At 39.7% G+C, this 18,400-nt stretch overlaps 1 protein-coding gene across 1 annotated transcript in view; it reads left to right on the forward strand.

Moving 5' to 3' along the window:
- Positions 1-18,400, forward strand: part of LOC308478502 (uncharacterized protein) — an 84,555-nt gene that overhangs the window by 33,062 nt on the left and 33,093 nt on the right. Inside the window, exon 3 of the mRNA XM_081008359.1 lies at positions 4,281-4,412. Within this exon, the coding sequence (XP_080864485.1) occupies positions 4,281-4,412 (132 nt within the window). The remainder of the gene's footprint in view (positions 1-4,280; positions 4,413-18,400) is intronic.

Consider the following 18,400-nt stretch of genomic DNA (forward strand, 5'->3'; position numbering starts at 1 on the left):
TTTCAGGGGTTCCCCAATAGTTTCAGAAAGAAGGGTCTTACAACGGCAGAAGAGTTTATCCCTTTCTCCATCCCCCTTTTAAATTTTCTGGAGGCGGGCAAATGTTATTCCCATCTTCAAAAGGGAGAAAAAGGAAGACCCAGGTAACTACCGACTGGTGAGCATGACATGAATACAAGGAAAGGTCCTAGAACAGATAATTCAACAGTCAGTCTGTGAGCATTTAGAAAAGGATGCTGTGATACTAAGATCCAGCATGGATTTCTCAAAAATAAGTCATGCCAGACCAATCTGATTTCTTTTCTAATTTTTTTGGATGGAATTACAAACTTAGTGGATCAGGGAAATGCTATGGACATAGCGTATCTTGATTTTAGTAAGGCTTTTGACAAAGTCCCCCATGATATTCTTGTGAGGAAGCTGGTAAAATGTGGGTTGAATGATGTAACTGTTAGGTGGATTTGTAGCTGGTTGACTGACCGAACCCTGATGGCTTGGACAGCTCAATAGCAGCATCAATTACACTCACTCTCACCTTGTTCTTGAATCAATCCCTGTTCCTACATGTGCCTATGCACTGTGTAGACAGAGAGCTTCCCGGTACCAGCCTCTATCCAATCAAAGGGCTCGTGCACAACCAAGAGGCAGGCTGAGATGCTGAGGCCCACCTGGAAGTGGACTAAAATTCATTGTTGGTCCCTGACCCAGAGCTTGCAAAACACTCATAATGGTTTGGATGCTGGAGCAGGAGTTGGGGAGATCATTGTTCAAATCCCCACTTGGCCATAAGTTTGCTGAGTGCCCCCAGGCCAGTCACAGCCTCTCAGTCTAACCTACCTCACTGGGTTGTTGCGAGACTAAAAATAGTGGGTGCAGGGAGGAGTACCATACATGCCACCTTGAGCTCCTTGGCAGAAAGTTGGGATAAGTATATAATGATGTATAAATAATAATTTCCTGCCTTCTCAACTTTCTGTTGCCCCTTTCTTCAACTGGGAAACCCAACCAGATGGGAGGGGTATAAATCATAAATTATTATAAATTAGTATTATACCTTCGTGGGTTGCTTCTGGCACCGTCAATCTATATGATTGTCCTTTTGCCTGAAGACAGGTGATATCGAACCTCAAATGAAGAGTGAATGGGGACATACACAGCAAGTAACTATACTGCCTTCTGCTGATTTTCTTTAAAAGCAGGGAGAATATAAAACCTCCTCATCACAGGGATGCTAACAGCCCAGAGCAAGCTAAATTTTCTTTCTCAGGGAGAGAGCTTCTGCTGAAAACTTTAAATTGGAAGGTATAAAACTATAAAACTGCCCAACTGCATTTAATGATAAAAAAGTAAATGGAAATAAACCAAGGTTAATGCGTCACCTATAATTACATTTCCCACAGCGAACAGGAAATATGTTCCTACTGCTGGATGCTATTTTTATTTACTAAAAAAAAGAGAAGTCCATTTTGTTTCTTCATCATTAACAGAGCCTCTAGACTACAGACAGCTGATGGACAACTTCCTTCTTCATCTCCCATAAGCATTAGAGGTCAGTGGTATGGTTTAGATTGACGAATATAGAGGTCTCAGTTCATGGGGCCAGTGCTAGTAAAATGCATAATGTAAACAAGTATGCCAGACTGTTTTTGCAAAGAGGGTACAAACAAACTCAGGGGAGAATATATAGCACAGAGAACATTGAAAATGCACAGAACTGGCATCAAATAGACCAATATATTCTCTAAGGCCACCGGATTAAAATTTAGAACTAAAGGACAGTGTGGGTCTGTGATGGTGGCTCTTTGAAGCGTTAGTGTTCAGCATCAAAAGGTGTCTGTATGCCTATAGCACTGTAGCCATCTGCAGCACATCTTTCACATGAGGAATGGCATTTAAGATGAGGAAAATCTAAAAAAAAACCAAGAACAAAACACCACACAATATTGTTACATGCTCCCTGCGTTCCCCAGGCGGTGAGAAGCTCCGGGGTTTGGCTTCCTTTTTGCAGGAGAGATCACTGGAGACTTGTTTTTGAAATATGTGGTTTATTTCCAAGTACACCAGCAGAGCATTGGGGAAAGCAAACAGCACAGCCCTCCTAGCAGGCAGTAGAGCTGCCAGCCCTCATCAGCAAGACGGAGACATATGAATCCCCACAATGTATCTAGCTAGCCCCCCACTAGGGATGGTGAATCTGTCAGTTTGGGTTTCCCATTTTTCCGATCTCGGCTTCACCTGTCCATATTTCAACCTCAGTTTGCATTTTTGGGAAAAGTCCCCATGAAAACTCATCAGAATTTTAGCGAATTCCTCCAAATGCATACATTTTCCCATGCAATTTTTGCCGGATATACACTTATTTGCAAATGCATTTTGCTCTGATATAATGCATTTGTGTGTGTGTTATTTTCACTAATAAATGCACTTCTATGCACACTTTGTCTTAGTTTGTGCATTTTTCTAGATGTAGCCTGGCCTGAGAACTGCACTGCAAAATCCAGGCAAAGTTTTGAAGGATGGCTGTGTTGTTTCAAAAAGTGTGAATTGGGTAGGTTTGCCTTTAAATGTGAACTGAATTGATTTCTCCAACTCTGTCCTTAGCCTTCTCTTGTTGCTTCTCTCTATCTCATCTTTACTCTGTTTCTTGCTGTTGCTTAGCCTGTTACTCTTATTAGTTATTAATTTATATGCCACTTAATCCCAACCCAGGCTTCTTAGCGGTTTATAAGGATGAAATACAACCAAACATGCAAACATTATAATGTAAACATCCATATGTGAAATATGCAATAAAACAATCCCATTGAAACAACCCCGTAATTAAAAACAGTAATTAAATGCAGAAAAACTGTCTAACTCAAAAAACCTCCCTATTCCTGCCTTTCTCCTCCACATCCATTCCCTGTGTGTGTGTGTGTGTGTGTGTGTATACACACGGAATATCATTCACATAGAGGTTAAGTTATTTAACAAATCGTATGTCAATACTGAGATCAGATGTAGGCATTAAGTAATAGCATGTTCATTGTCTCAGCAGATACTCCAGAGATTGCCAACAGTTGATGGCAGAGTCCTGGTCTTGCTCTTGTTTCTGATGTGCTGAATAAAAATGTTTCTCAAAATTGTCTTTGTTTGGGGCATTATTATTTTTTTAGTGTTTTTCCATGAACTCAATGTTCCAGATTTTCTTGTACCATGCCTTCAGTGTCAAATTAGCAGCTGTCTTCCAATTCTGAGCTAAATCTTGTCTGGTGACCACCATAAAAAGGATGGATAATTCTTTAAACAATAAATCCTGCAGTGTTTTTTTTAAAAGAATCTATCAACATCCCTGCTCTGCACATTTTGATTCAATTTCCTTCCTATAGGTTTCACGCTTGACTAGGCAGGATGAAACTATTTTGATAATTAACCTCTTAAAGCTACAAATGATACATTTATCAGAAGTTCCATCAAAAAATTGCTAGCTGGTGTCAGACAAAACCTGAAGAAGAACCCAGATTGGACTTGCTGCAGATGCACCTGTTTGTTACTATTGGACATAAATCTATTATATTTCCTGTTGGAATCAACCTTACAAAGTTATTTTCTACCAGAGGGACCGAACTTAGCTCTTTGATAGATGCTCAGCGGGCAGATAATTTGATGTCCATGTGGTGTGTCATTGAGAACAAATAAGTGGAAGTCAGAGGGAGACAACATCTAAGGGAAATTCTGATTGATCTAGTTAATATTCTGTTAAGAAGGAAAATGTTTTACTTTTTTTTTTAAAAAGTGCAACATTTAACATACATCACTGTGCTAACTTTTAATCACTATACAGTGGTACCTCCGGTTGTGGATGGGATCTGTTCCAGAGCTCCGGTCGGATCCCAAGGTTTCCGTAACTGGAGGTGCCTGTTCTGTGCATGTGCGCTGCGCATAGAGTGCTTCTGCGCATGCGTGAGTAGCGAAACCTGGAAAAATACTTCTGGGTTTGCCGCTTTCGTAACCCGAAGTTTACGTTACCCGAGGGTAACGTTGTCGGCACCCTTCGGGGGTCAGGATGCCAGCTGGCTAGCCCCCAGCTGGATCATGCCCTTCCAGCTGTGACAATCCCCCGATCTCTGGTGTGACATAAATCAGTGACCCAGGCTTCAAAGCCAGGGCACAATATATTAGCAGAGCATACTGTTCAAACAGAAGAGGCATGAGGCTTGTGGAAACATACTAACAGCTAAAGATTTATTAAGCATAAATCAGGACAAATAAAACATGTTGTCTCCCTTTATTCTCCTCAGAGAGACAGAGAAAAGCAAAAGCTATACACACAACGGAAGTTCCCAGCAAGCTGTGCTGGTCTGTAAAGAGTCATGTGACATGCAACAGTTCCATGTCTGCAACTAAAGGTGGAATGGAATTTTCCAACAAACGTAAGTCAAGGTTCTACTGTAGCTGGGTCTTGGGGAGGGCTTTACATGGGAATTCACAAGACCTGACAACCAGCTGTGCAGATACCTGCAAACACCACATTGGCTGAGTCAGGTCTTTCCCTGCACCACACCTGACACCAGAGATGACAACATGTAGGGCAGATGGGTATAGCTTGGCCAAAATAACCAGACAAGCAAAATGGGTGAGCCCTGGCACATGTCAGGGGCTGGACTGAGGAGGAATGGTGGGGGCTGCCGCCCACTGGTGGAGGAAGGGGTGTGTGGTAGGTGCGGCCTGCCCTGGATGTCATCCCTGAGGGGGGATGACATTGTCACGCTGCCCCCTGGGATGCTCGCCGCTCACCTCCGGTGCTGGAGCAGCTAGCTCCACCTCTGCTGCTGCCCCTTCTCCTGAACCTTCCTGAGAACAGGAGGACAGTATAGATTTAGAACAGTGGTTTGCAGAAGGACGTAGTTCAGAGGCTGCAGAGGGTAAAAGCTGGGAAATATTGGAAGAGGAACAGCAGGAAGAAGAAACACTGGGGGAGCGACAACTGATAGACTCAGTGTCTTTGGAGAGCATTTCTGAGCCCCCCTCTCCCAGGACCAGGCGTGCTGTGAAAGTAGTAGAACAGAAAGCTCAGAGGCAGAAAGCACAGATTGGCCAGCGCAGGGATGGCGTAGGATAAGAGAGACGGAGGGGGTTTGGGCTTTACTCAGAGCAATGCCATCATTGAAATAAGAACTACATTCTTTTGTTTCTCTGGGGGAAGGATAGGATTCCTTGAACCTTGACAGCACACCTAATTAGCAGGGCTTGGCTCAGGCTCCTCAATCTGATTTGGGACCCCGAAGTTATTTCACATGGCTAGAGGTGGAGTGGGTTCAAAATAAATATAAGATTTATAGCAATCAATGTTTGGATGTCCATGCTTGGGAAAATTCAGTATTAAATTGTGTAAAAAGTGAGTGATTTAAAAGCAAGAACATTTGTTGTGATTATCATAATAATTATAGCTGCAAAGGAAAGAAGTTCAAAATCAATATGGGAAGCTATACATCTATGTGGTAGTAACCTTGTGACTATAATATAATATAATATAATATAATATAATATAATACAAACAGTAAATCCAAAACAAACAGATTAAGAAGACACTGGTATTAATTGTCAGCAAAAACATGGGAGTGTAAATGAGTTTTCAGCAGGTGTTAAAGATGGCCCCATAGAGAGGGCTCTATAGTGGAAGAAGAAGTTCAGAAGAAGAAAGCATCTTGCTTAAGAAGGCCCAAAAAACCTTGAGAGACTATTTTGAGATAAATATGAGCACCAATGTGGAAAAAGAGTAATCTGGGACACAAGTAAAGCGGTTATGAGAGGGTTCTTGATACAACAGAATGCATTAAAGAAGAGAATCCAAAATGAGAAGAAGGATAAAATATTAGAGAAAATAAAGGAAAGTGAAAAAAGATTGAGAACAAAACCAAAGTCTCAAGAGATTCTGAGAGAAATAAAGTTATATCAAGTGCAATATATGAAAATGATGAATCAGGAGATAGAATGGAAAATTAAACAAATGAGACAAAAGACATTTGAGTCGGCTAATAAATGTGGGAAATTGTTGGCTTGGCAAATGAAAAAAAGACAAAAATTAAATACAGTTACAAATTTAGAAGTGGAAGGAAGGAATATACAGAACCCAGCTGAGATTAGAAATTGTTTCCAGAGGTACTTTAAACAATTATATACACAAGGGCCACTGAAAGAAACTGATGTAGATCGATTTTTGAAAACAAATGGATTACAAAAAATCTCTCAAGAAAATAAATTAATGTTGAACTATAAAATAACTGAATAGGAGATAGAAGGTGCCATTCAAAATATGCAGTTGGGTAAATCTCCAGGACCGGATGGACTGACTTCTAGATATTACAGATCCTTGAAAGAATGGCTAGTACAACCCTTGAAAGAGGTCTGTAATGAAATAATGGAGGGGAAAAGGGCACCAGAGTCGTGGAAAGAAGCTTATATTACACTTGTACCGAAAACAGAGACTGAAAAGACGCAGCTTAAGAACTACTGCCCCATATCATTACTTAATGTGGATTACAAAATTTTCGCAGACATTTTGGCTAAGAGATTTCAAAAAGGGTTGATGGAAGAGATTCATAAAGATCAAGCGGGCTTTCTCCCGGGAAGACACTTGTCTGACAATCTGAGGAATATAATTGATATTTTGGAAAAACTAGAAGTGAACATAAATACTAAAGCAGTTTTGATATTTGTGGACGCGGAGAAAGCTTTTGACAACATTTCTTGGAGTTTTATGAAGAAGAACCTACAGGGTATGGGGGTAGGCCAAGGCTTTGAAAACGGTATAAGTGCAATTTATTCAGAACAAAAGGCTAAATTAATTGTAAATAATGTGGTGATGGAAGAATTTAAGATAGAAAAAGGGACACGACAAGGTTGTCCAATTTCCCCACTGCTTTTTATTTCGGTCCTGGAGGTTTTGCTGAACATGATTAGAAGGGACCAGTTGGTTAAAGGTATACAGGTCGGAGCCAAACAGTACAAATTGAGAGCATTTGCAGATGACTTAGTACTGACGTTACAGGAGCCAGAATCTAGTACCAAAAGGGTTTTAGAATTGATTCAAGAAATTGGTCAAGTTGCAGGGTTTAAATTGAATAAGTTAAAAACTAAGGTTTTAGAGAAAAATTTAACACCAATAGAGAGAGAGAGGTTTCAGAATGAGACAGGTTTAACAGTGGTTAAGAAAGTTAAATACCTGGGGATCAACATGACAGCAAAAAATGGGAATTTATTTAAAGATAACTAGGAAAAATGTTGGGCTGAAGTGAAAAAAGATTTAGAAATTTGGTCAAATTTGAAGCTTTCACTGCTGGGCCGTATTGCTGCGGTTAAAATGAATGTATTGCCTAGAATGTTGTTTTTGTTTCAAACATTGCAAATTGTGGACAAAATGGACTGTTTCAAGAGGTGGCAGAGAGATATTTCTAGATTTGTCTGGCAGGGCAAGAAGCCCAGAATAAAATTCAAAATATTAACAGATGCAAAGGAAAGAGGTGGATTTGCCCTGCCAGACCTCAAATTTTATTATGCATCAGCAGCTTTTTGCTGGTTGAAAGAATGGCTGCTCCTTGAAAACACTGACATTTTGGATTTAGAAGGTTTTAACAATGTATTTGGATGGCATGCATATTTGATGGTATGATAAGGTCAAAGCACATAAAGCATTTAAAAACCATATTGTTAGGAAAGCATTGTTTAATGTTTGGATAAGATATAAGGATTTATTGGAAAATAAAACCCCAAGGTGGCTGTCACCGATGGAAGCGAAAGCTCTGAAAAAGCTTAATATGGAGGTCAATTGGCCGAAATATTGGGAAATTTTGGAACAAGATGGAGATAGATTGAAACTGCAGAGTTTTGAAAAACTGAAAAATAAAGTGCGAGACTGGCTTCATTATTATCAGATAATGGAGGCATACAATTTGGACAAAAAAATTGGCTTCCAGGTGGAAAAATCAAAATTAGAAACAGAATTGTTAGAACCCAAAACTAAGATTTTGTCAAAGATGTATAACTTGCTGTTGAAATGGAATACTCAGGATGAAACAGTGAAATCTGCTATGAGTAAATGGGCACAAGACGTTGGACATAATATTATGTTTGCTGACTGGGAACAGTTGTGGACCACAGGTATGAAATTTACGGCATGTAATGCCTTAAGAGAGAATATTATGAAAATGATATACAGGTGGTACATAACCCCAGTCAAGCTTGTAAAAATCTACCATGTCTTGTTTGGAGGTTCTAGCAGGGGAGCGCAGCTATCGTATACCCTTGACCGAAGAACGGTACACTCCTTCTATCTGGGATGGTCGTCCTCTTCCACCGAGCGCGCAGCTTCGGGAGGGACGCACATGGAGCGGTGAGGGAGGAAGGGGACACCCGCCTAGCCAGCCAGATCAGCCGAATCAACCCTGGCGATCAATGGGGTGACAGACTTCCGGGGGCGGCGCGAACGGCAATGGCGGTCCTCTTCTGAACGGGAGAGGAGGCTCCGCAGGCAACGGGTCGTCCGCTACGGCGAAGCGGAGACCCACTCTGGAAAACCCCAGGCGGCAAGAGCCTGGGGTCTTGAGGCTCGGTGGGCGCCTAGAGCGACCCTCCAAGTGCAGAAGGAACCCCGTAAGGGGCTCCGGAGCACGGAGGGGGGTTGCGGCGCTGTGAGCTGTTTCACAGCCTGAGGAGCGAAGCCGCGCTGCTACTGTCGGTGAGCGCTGATCCCTTTTCCTGCTAAATTACGGATCCGGACGAAAAAGCAACTAACTTGTGAGTAAAAGACTGAATCACTTGAATTTGAGACCTTAAAAGGGAAACTTAAATTGGCTTGAACTTGGCTGAGAGCGGAGAGACGTGGAAGCAGGAAGTCCGTCTTCCGCAGCCATTGAACTTGAAAAAAAAGCAATCAGCTGGAGGAGTGGAGGCTGAAAGAAAGAGACTCTAAGCTTTACAGATCTAAGCATCTATTTGAACTTGCATTTTAAAGTAAAGACTTTAAGTTAAAGATTTGGGATTTCTATTTGCACTTGACTTTCCTCCTCTTATTGGATTACAAATTAGAAGGTGAAACCCAGAGTCAGGAGCTGCCTGAGTACTAAGGGAGCTGTCAGTACTGCAGATTTGGATACTGTATATTGGAACTTGAAACAATCTGAGGGTATTGAGACCTTTTAAATTTGAAACATTCTTTTTGGAGATAAATAAGCACTGTCTGCAACAAAGTGACCATTTATAAACTCTGCTAAACATTTGTATTTGAAGGTTCTTGGACATTAAATTAGACTCTGAAAGACAGATTAAGCTCCCTCTAGAGGATTGGATTATAACAGTGATTTTACATACACTTTTTACTTTCGATTCCCTTGCTGTTTGCTTGCTCTGGACCTTTCCATTCCCATGGGAACAACTCAGTGTGACCTTGACTGACAGATAACGTTGGAATGAGTGGCACAAGAAAAAGAGGGAGAGCTAAACAAACAACTCTAACAACTCTAACCTCAGCCTCACAGACACGCAGATCATCTGTGCCTACTTTGCCCTCAGAAGTGGAGGGAGAGGGCGAAGCAGAGCAGTTACAACTGGAAGATATGGCCTCAGGAGCATCTGTTTCTGTACTAGACAAAATTTTTGAAAAATTGGAAGCTTTGGACAAGAAAGCAGATGCGCAATCAGCAAAGATTGATAAAAACACAGAATGTCTAAATAAATTAACCACACAAGTGGTACAGAATGCACAAGCAATTGGACAGCTAACGGAGGCCTCAGCAGAAAATCGGAAATTGACTGAGGACACCAGACAAAGATTTGAAAATTTAGAGCAAGAGGTAAGACCACTCACTAAACAAGTCGGGGAACACCAGATTTATCTCTCGATGATAGAACTGCGAAACCGTGAGAACAACTTAAGGATTAGATCACTACAAGAGGCAGAAGAAGGACATCTAACTGAGTTTTTGACCAAAGAATTCTCCAAGTTCTGGAACTTGGAAGAAAAGGACTTTAAAATTGTGTCAGCTTTCAGACTTGGAAGATTTATAAAGAAGGAGAGGCCCAGAGACTGTTTGATAACATTGAGATCAAAGGAGGAAAGGGATAAGATTTTGGGACTACACTTTGTAAAATCACTGGAGGTGTTGGATAGAAGAATTGAAATTTATAAAGATATCCCAAGACTACTGCTTGATCTTAGAGCCGCCTATTCTGAACTTGTTAAACTACTAAGGAGCAACGCAATTCCATTCAGGTGGGAATTTCCCCAAGGATTATCTTTTACCTTTAGAGGGAGAAAGGTCAAAGTGAGAACACTGGAAGAGAGAGACAAATTCCTGTCTACATACGGAGAGGACCTTCAAAAAAGAATTGAACTACCTTCTGGGCCTGAGGCAACGCCAGTACCAACATCAGCATCTGTGGAACCTGAAGACCCTGAGAAGATACCACCCCTTGAAAAATAACCAGATAGTTCAGGATGTCTCTGCAACTGTTGAGCTGGAATATTAATGGTTGTAACATTCCGGAAAAAAGGAAGAAAATATTTCATATATTAAAAAAAGAACAATTGGACATTATTTGTTTACAAGAAACACATGTGACGAGGCTCCACAGAAAAGTGTTAATAAATAAAAGATTGGGCCAGGAATTTGTATCTTCGGACAAAGTTAAGAAGAGAGGCGTGGTGATATATGCAAAAGAGAGCCTGTCACCTAAATTCCTATTTAAAGATGAACATGGAAGAATTTTGGCTATTGAGATACAATATCAAGGAGAGAAACTGCTGATATTAGGAATTTATGCACCTAATGAAGGGAAATCGGAATTTTACAAGAAGTTGCAGGAGACAATGCTGGACTATCTAGACTACAACAACATCATAATGATGGGAGATATGAATGGGGTCGTATCAACTAACATGGACAAGTCACAAAGTCAAAATGTTACAAAAGACGGCAGACTACCTAAAACCTTTTTTGAAATGATTGACAATATGGATTTGATTGACATTTGGAGGACAAAGAACCCACTAGGAAGAGAGGGAACATTCTTTTCTGAAGCCCAACTGACCTGGACAAGAATCGACCAAATATGGATTTCTAGAGGCCTGGCACCTAAGGTCAGAAAAGTGGAAATCTGCCCAAAGACCTGCTCCGACCACAATGCAGTAAAGATGGATATGACACTATTACCAACTGGATCCTTTAGATGGAAGATGAATGACAATTTGTTTAGAGATCAGGAAATTACCAAGAAGGCCCAAAAAGTTTTGAAGGACTATTTTGAGATAAACATGAATAATATGGTGGAAAAAAGAATAATCTGGGACGCAAGCAAAGCTGTAATGAGGGGATTCTTGATACAACAGAATGCAGTGAAGAAAAGAACACAAAATGAGAAAAAAGATAAGATCTTGGATAAAATAAAAGAATTAGAGAAGAAATTAAGAGTGAATCCGAAGTCACAGCCAACTCTGAGAGAAATTAAACTTTATCAAACACAATATTCTAAATTGATAAATCAGGAAATTGAATGGAAGGTTAAATTAATGAAACAAAAAACGTTTGAGTCGGCGAATAAATGTGGAAAACTGCTAGCTTGGCAGTTGAAGAGAAGACAAAGATTAAATACTGTTACAAACTTAGAGGTTGATGGAAAAAACATCCAGAATCCAGTGGATATTAGAAAGTGTTTCCAGAGATACTTCAAAAAATTATACACCCAAGGGCCGCAAGATGATGTTGAGATTAAACAATTTTTGGCAAAAAACGGACTATCTAAATTGTCACAAGAAAATAGGACAATCCTGAATTCTAAAATAACACGACAGGAGATCGAACAAGCTATCCAGAACATGCAACTTGGCAAATCTCCAGGACCAGATGGGCTGACCTCCAAGTACTATAAGACATTGAAAGACTATTTGATACAACCTTTGATGGAGGTCAGCAATGAAATTATGGAGGGGAGGAGGGCACCGGAGTCGTGGAAGGAAGCGTTTATCACATTAATACCAAAGTCGGAAGCTGAAAAGACACAACTTAAGAACTACCGTCCCATCTCTCTTTTAAATGTGGATTACAAAATATTTGCAGACATTTTGGCAAATAGATTTAAAAAAGTTTTAAATGAAGTAATTCATAAGGACCAGGCTGGCTTTCTCCCAGGAAGACATCTGTTTGCTAATACAAGGAACATTATTGACATTTTGGAACTTTTGCAAACAGACATAAATACAAAAGCAGTTTTAATTTTTATAGATGCGGAGAAGGCCTTTGACAATATCTCCTGGAAATTTATGATGGGAAATTTAAAAGAGATGGGAGTGGGACGGGGTTTTGAGAATGGGATTGAGGCGATATATTCAGAACAGAAAGCTAAACTGATAGTTAATAATGTGGTTACAGAAGAGTTTAAAATTGAAAAAGGGACACGACAAGGTTGCCCTATTTCCCCTTTGTTATTTATTTCGGTTCTGGAAGTGCTATTGAACATGATTAGAAGGGATCGGTTGGTGGAAGGAATTCAGGTCGGTCAGAAACAATATAAATTAAAAGCTTTCGCAGATGACCTGGTTTTGACCTTGCAGAAGCCAGAGCCCAGTACGAAAAGAGTATTACAACTGATTAATGACTTTGGTCGGGTGGCTGGATTTAAATTAAATAAACAGAAAACTAAGGTTTTGGGGAAAAACTTGACTAATACAGAGTCAGAACGGTTTCAGAATGAGACGGAACTTAATGTGGTTAAAAAAGTAAAATACCTAGGGGTAAACATAACAGCAAAAAATCTAAGTCTATTTAAGGACAATTATGAAAAATGTTGGACAGAAATTAAGAGAGACTTAGATAGTTGGTCAAAATTGAAACTTTCTTTGTTAGGCCGAATTGCTGCTATCAAGATGAATGTATTGCCAAGGATGTTGTTCTTATTTCAAACACTTCAGGTTTTGGACAAAACGGAGTGCTTTCAGAAGTGGCAGAGAGACATTTCTAAGTTTGTCTGGCAGGGCAAAAAGCCCAGAATTAAGTTTAAGATATTAACCGATGCAAAACAAAGAGGGGGCTTTGCCCTGCCAGACTTAAAGTTGTATTATGAAGCCGCAGCGTTCTGCTGGCTAAAAGACTGGCTACTTCTTGAAGACACTGATGTGTTAGATTTGGAAGGGTTTAACAATACCTTTGGATGGCATGCATATTTATGGTATGACAAGGTTAAAGCAAACAAGGCCTTTAAGAACCATATTGTCAGAAAATCATTGTTTAATGTCTGGACAAAATATAAAGACTTGCTGGAAAATAAAACACCAAGGTGGCTTTCACCTTTGGAAGCCAAGGCCCGAAAAAGACCCAATATGGAGGCTAAATGGCCAAAATATTGGGAAATACTAGAAAAGGATGGAGACAATTGGAAATTGCAGAGTCTGGAGAAAATGAAAGACAAAGTGCGAGATTGGTTACATTACGCTCAGATTAAAGAAGTTTTTAAAAATGATAAGAAACTAGGGTTCCAGGTGGAGAAATCGAAATTAGAAACAGAATTGTTAGAACCAAAGATTAAGGTACTTTCAAGGATGTATAACTTGCTGTTGAAATGGAATACACAAGACGAAACGGTTAAATCGGCTATGATAAGGTGGGCACAGGATATTGGGCATAATATCATGTTTGAGGACTGGGAGAGGTTGTGGAGTAATGGATTGAAATTTACTGCATGTAACGCCCTGAAAGAAAATGTAATGAAAATGATTTATAGATGGTATATGACCCCAGTCAAACTTGCTAAAATTTACCACCTGTCTGATAATAAGTGTTGGAAATGCAAAGAGTGTGAGGGAACGTTCTTCCACCTCTGGTGGACTTGCCCTAAAGTGAAGGCGTTCTGGGAAATGATTTATAATGAACTGAAAAAGGTATTTAAATATACCTTCACTAAGAAACCAGAGGCTTTCCTTTTGGGTATTGTCGGCCAAGGGGTGGCAAAGAAGGACCAGACATTTTTTATGTATGCAACAACAGCAGCAAGGATACTACTCGCAAAACATTGGAAAACTCAAGATCTACCCACACTGGAAGAATGGCAGATACAACTGATAGACTACATGGAACTGGCTGAAATGACCGGCAGAATCCGTGACCTGGGAGAAGAGAGGATTGAGGAGGACTGGAAGAAATTTAAGAACTATTTACAAAAGTATTGCAATTTGAGTGAATGTTAAATAAGATGCTAGATCAAAATAACTGAGCACCACTAAATTTAGAAGTTTTTAAGAAAATAAGTAAGACTGTGAAATTTAGCTTATTCTGAGAATTATAAGATTAGGAAATATAGAAGGGATATAAGAATTTAAATAAGATGATAAATTGCTGACAAAATGTTTCAACGATGAAAATGGGAGCGGGAGATGTGAGGAAGTCCAAAGAAAATGTGAAAATATGTTAAGATCAATGTTACATTGTTTATCATGTTTATTTTTATTGTAAAATTTAATAAATTGCTTTAAAAAAAAAAAAAATCTACCATGTCCCCGATAATAAATGTTGGAAATGTAAAGAAACTGAAGGTACATTTTTTCACCTTTGGTGGACGTGCCCAAGGATTAAGGCTTTCTGGGAGATGATTTATAATGAACTAAAAAAGGTATTTAAATATACCTTCTTGAAGAAACCAGAGGCCTTCCTCCTGGGCATAGTCGGCCAATCGGTGTTAAAAAAGGACAGAACTTTCTTTATGTATGCTACAACAGCAGCAAGAATACTTATTGCAAAGCATTGGAAGACACAAGACTTACCCACACTGGAGGAATGGCAGATGAAATTGATGGACTACATGGAATTGGCGGAAATGACTGGCAGAATCCATGACCAGGGAGAAGAGTCGGTGGAAGAAGATTGGAAGAAATTTAAAGACTATTTACAGAAATATTGCAAAATTAATGAATGTTAGAATGATGTTGGATTGAAGTTAAGTGGTTTCTAGCTGTACTGGTATAAAAGAATATGGAAAAATTGGTTTTTAATATGTAAAAATTTAATGTTATAATATATCAAGATTAAAGATTAGGATTAAAAAGGAGGGAAAGGAATTGTTGGATTAACAAATTGAATTGGAATACAAAAGAGGGAGGTATGAGGAGGTCCGGGAAACAAGTAAACGTAAAAGAAGTGATGAAAAGATGGAATTGTTTTAAACTGTTTTTTCTTTTTTGTATTTTGTATTTTTCCTTTTTATTGTTAATTTTCTTATTAATGTGATTTTTCTTCTTTTGAAACTTTAATAAATATTATTTTAAAAAAAACAGAAGAAGAAAGCATCTCAACCTCAAAAAGTACTTGATTTTTTAATAAATAAATAAATCTGATCATACACTTAAGATATATAGTGGTACCTCGGGTTAAGTACTTAATTCGTTCTGGAGGTCTGTTCTTAACCTGAAACTGCTCTTAACCTGAAGCACCACTTTAGCTAATGGGGCCTCCTGCTGCCACCGCTGCACCACTGGAGCACGATTTCTGTTCTCATCCTGAAGCAAAGTTCTTAATCTGAAGCACTATTTCTGGGTTAGCGGAGTCTGTAACCTGAAGCTTATGTAACCTGAGGAGTTTGTAACCCAAGGTACCACTGTACTCTTGTTTGGCCCTAAGGTCATTCACTTGAATTGTTGTTGTTGTTGTTTAGTCATTTAGTTGTGTCCAACTCTTTGTGACCCAATGGACCAGAGCACGCCAGGCTTTGTCTCCCACTGCTTCCCGCTGCCTCCTGCAGTTTGATCAAATTCCCATTGTCTTCCACTGCCTCCTGCAGTTTGGTCAAATTCCCATTGTCTTCCACTGCCTCCCGCAGTTTGGTCAAACTCATGTTGGTAGCTTCGAGAACACTGTCCAACCATCTCGTCCTCTGTCATCCCCTTCTCCTTGTGCCCTCAATCTTTCCTTGAATTAGGGTTGCCATATTCCCAAAAGTGAAAATCTGGACACAGTTGTTGAGCTTTTTTTTCAGGGAGTGGAGGGTGGAATATGGCAGTGGCATTCACTTATGGCAGTGGCACTCACGCCAAGCCCATTCACTTAAATGGGCAACTATATAGATGGCCTCCCTGTTTGTTCATTTGCTTCCTGTCAGAGAATTCCAAAGAAAACACAAATGAGAGCAGAAATTGCAATAGTTTGCATATTCATCCTGTGTCCAGAATGGAAATCAATCCTGTGAATAGAATCGACATTCACTCTTGTTTCACCTGTAAACAATATATAATACATAATTGAGGTCTTCTCCTCCTCCAATTTGCATTGTGTTTCCTTTGCATTAAAATGAATAGTGTGGAGTAGTGTAATGGCGGCTTTATTAACTACATAATTATTTACATAAAGCCTTGTGGACAGTGAGGTGAACAATGTTGTTTTTGCTAGAAGCTAAACTCCAGCAGTAAGGGAGCATTGCTGCATGCAATGAATATGAATAGAAGTTGGCCCCTTTTTTGCATCCCTAGCTGTAACCCAGGCTGCAAACACTGTCCTATGATGTGATAGTGGTGAACAATAATTTCTACAACCCTTAAAAGCAGCACTTTAGCATCCTGCCCGATTGCCGCCACACTCTGACACTTGCTGGTTGGTTTCATCCAAGTCCATTTCGGTTGCTACCTGTTGCCTTCACCACAAGGCTGTGGAATAGTTTGGCCTGTGAGGTATCCATGGAGAATTGTCAAATGCACCTTGCCATCTGTCAAGGCAAATGATTTAATTACTCCATATAGGATAACAATGCAACATAAATATTTAACTTAAATAGAGAAGGCAAGAGTTTATCATAGTGTTGCTGTCTAAGGCTAAGTGCTGATCAGTGACTACAGTATCATATGAGCATTGATCCAGAGTATATTTTCTACAGCATTTATAATTGCTTACATGTAAGATTGGCTTGTTAAGAAATTGAACTGCATCCTTCTCATATCAGTTCTTACAAGTCTGGCTGATGAAGAATTGATCAAGATTGGCTGATGAAGCATGGAACGAAACAGATTGGTTGTCCGGAAACTCTGTTCCAGCAATATTTGTGACAGATTATGTATATATCAAACTTTTGAATTATTCTACCATGACTGGTGAAGAAGATTCCAAGACTTTGGTTGCAATTTCTTATCATTTGTATTAGTCTATAAATAGTGTTTGGTGCCATTATTATTGGCCATTGTGTGGTGTTATATTGTTCAGCTTGTCTATATTGCAACACAGGGGTCTGTTTACGGATAAGTGCTGAGAATGACAGGCACCATAGGAGCCAACTCCTAGGGGCTGCAAGGGCTTTGGCCCCCACAATATTTGAGGGGGCCAGGCCCCCACAAAGTTGATGGGCATTCCCATTCAAATGGGGTGTGTGCACTAGGTCATGTGATCGATTATGTGGGGCAGGGCTTATTTGGGCCCCCACAATATTTTATTCAAGTTGTCACCCCTGACAGGCACTGCTGAGTGCAAGCAAAGTTGGCATATATGGCACTAGAAACAAGTGGTGATCGTGCCTGTTGTTAGTCATGACAAAGTCTTATTCCATTGCTTTCGGTGTGATTTAGTTGTGATTAACTTTGCCGAATTGCAGCCTTAAAACTTGTAAAACTTCTCTTCCTTTCTGTTGTCTGAGCAGGCACAGGATATCCAGTTCCACTCTGTGTGTGTGTGTGTCTCCTCCCTGCACCCCCCCTCTCTCTGTGTGTAAAATGCTCTTCCGCTCTTTAGTGAGGCCTTTGCCACATATCCCTAAGTCATATGAAGAATGAAGATATCTATCATATTTCATATTGCTATGATTATTATAGCAGTGGCTGTGCCCTCATATAGATACTGGTCTGGTCACGTTTAATATCATCTATTGCATGATCAGGAAGCATAATTTCAATTTCTATTGCATTTCATGAGGTGCTGTCAAGGGTGGTTGAACTCTAGCTGTCTTGCAGCTCAAAGTAAATAATTTTTTGACTGTGGGAGCTCTTTCACAGTGGTTTGATTTGTTCTATCCTTCTGGGTTGTGATACTTCTTCTTTTGCTTATTTTCATGGAAGAGGTTTACTGTAGTAGTAGTAATAATAAACATGAATAAGTAGTATTGAATCAATCTCTTTTACATGAGTGAAAACAGTATTAGCTGACTTCCTATCCACAGAGTACAGAATCATGAAAATATAAACAAGATTTAGACAGCATCTGCTTCACAGATTAGAACTCAGCATTCTCAACACCCTCATTCTTTGCTAGGCCATTTTGACAAATGTGACTCACTGAATGCTGGTTCACATTATCTAAAGCCGAGAAATTCCATAATTTCCAGTGACACTTGATTTTGTAAATTCTACAATAGTTTATAAAATCCAGATAGTTCATTTACACTGGGCTATTCCACCACTCCT

Source organism: Podarcis pityusensis (assembly GCF_964106645.2).
Source record: "Podarcis pityusensis genome assembly, chromosome: 5".
In the NCBI taxonomy this organism is placed as follows: domain Eukaryota; kingdom Metazoa; phylum Chordata; class Lepidosauria; order Squamata; family Lacertidae; genus Podarcis; species Podarcis pityusensis.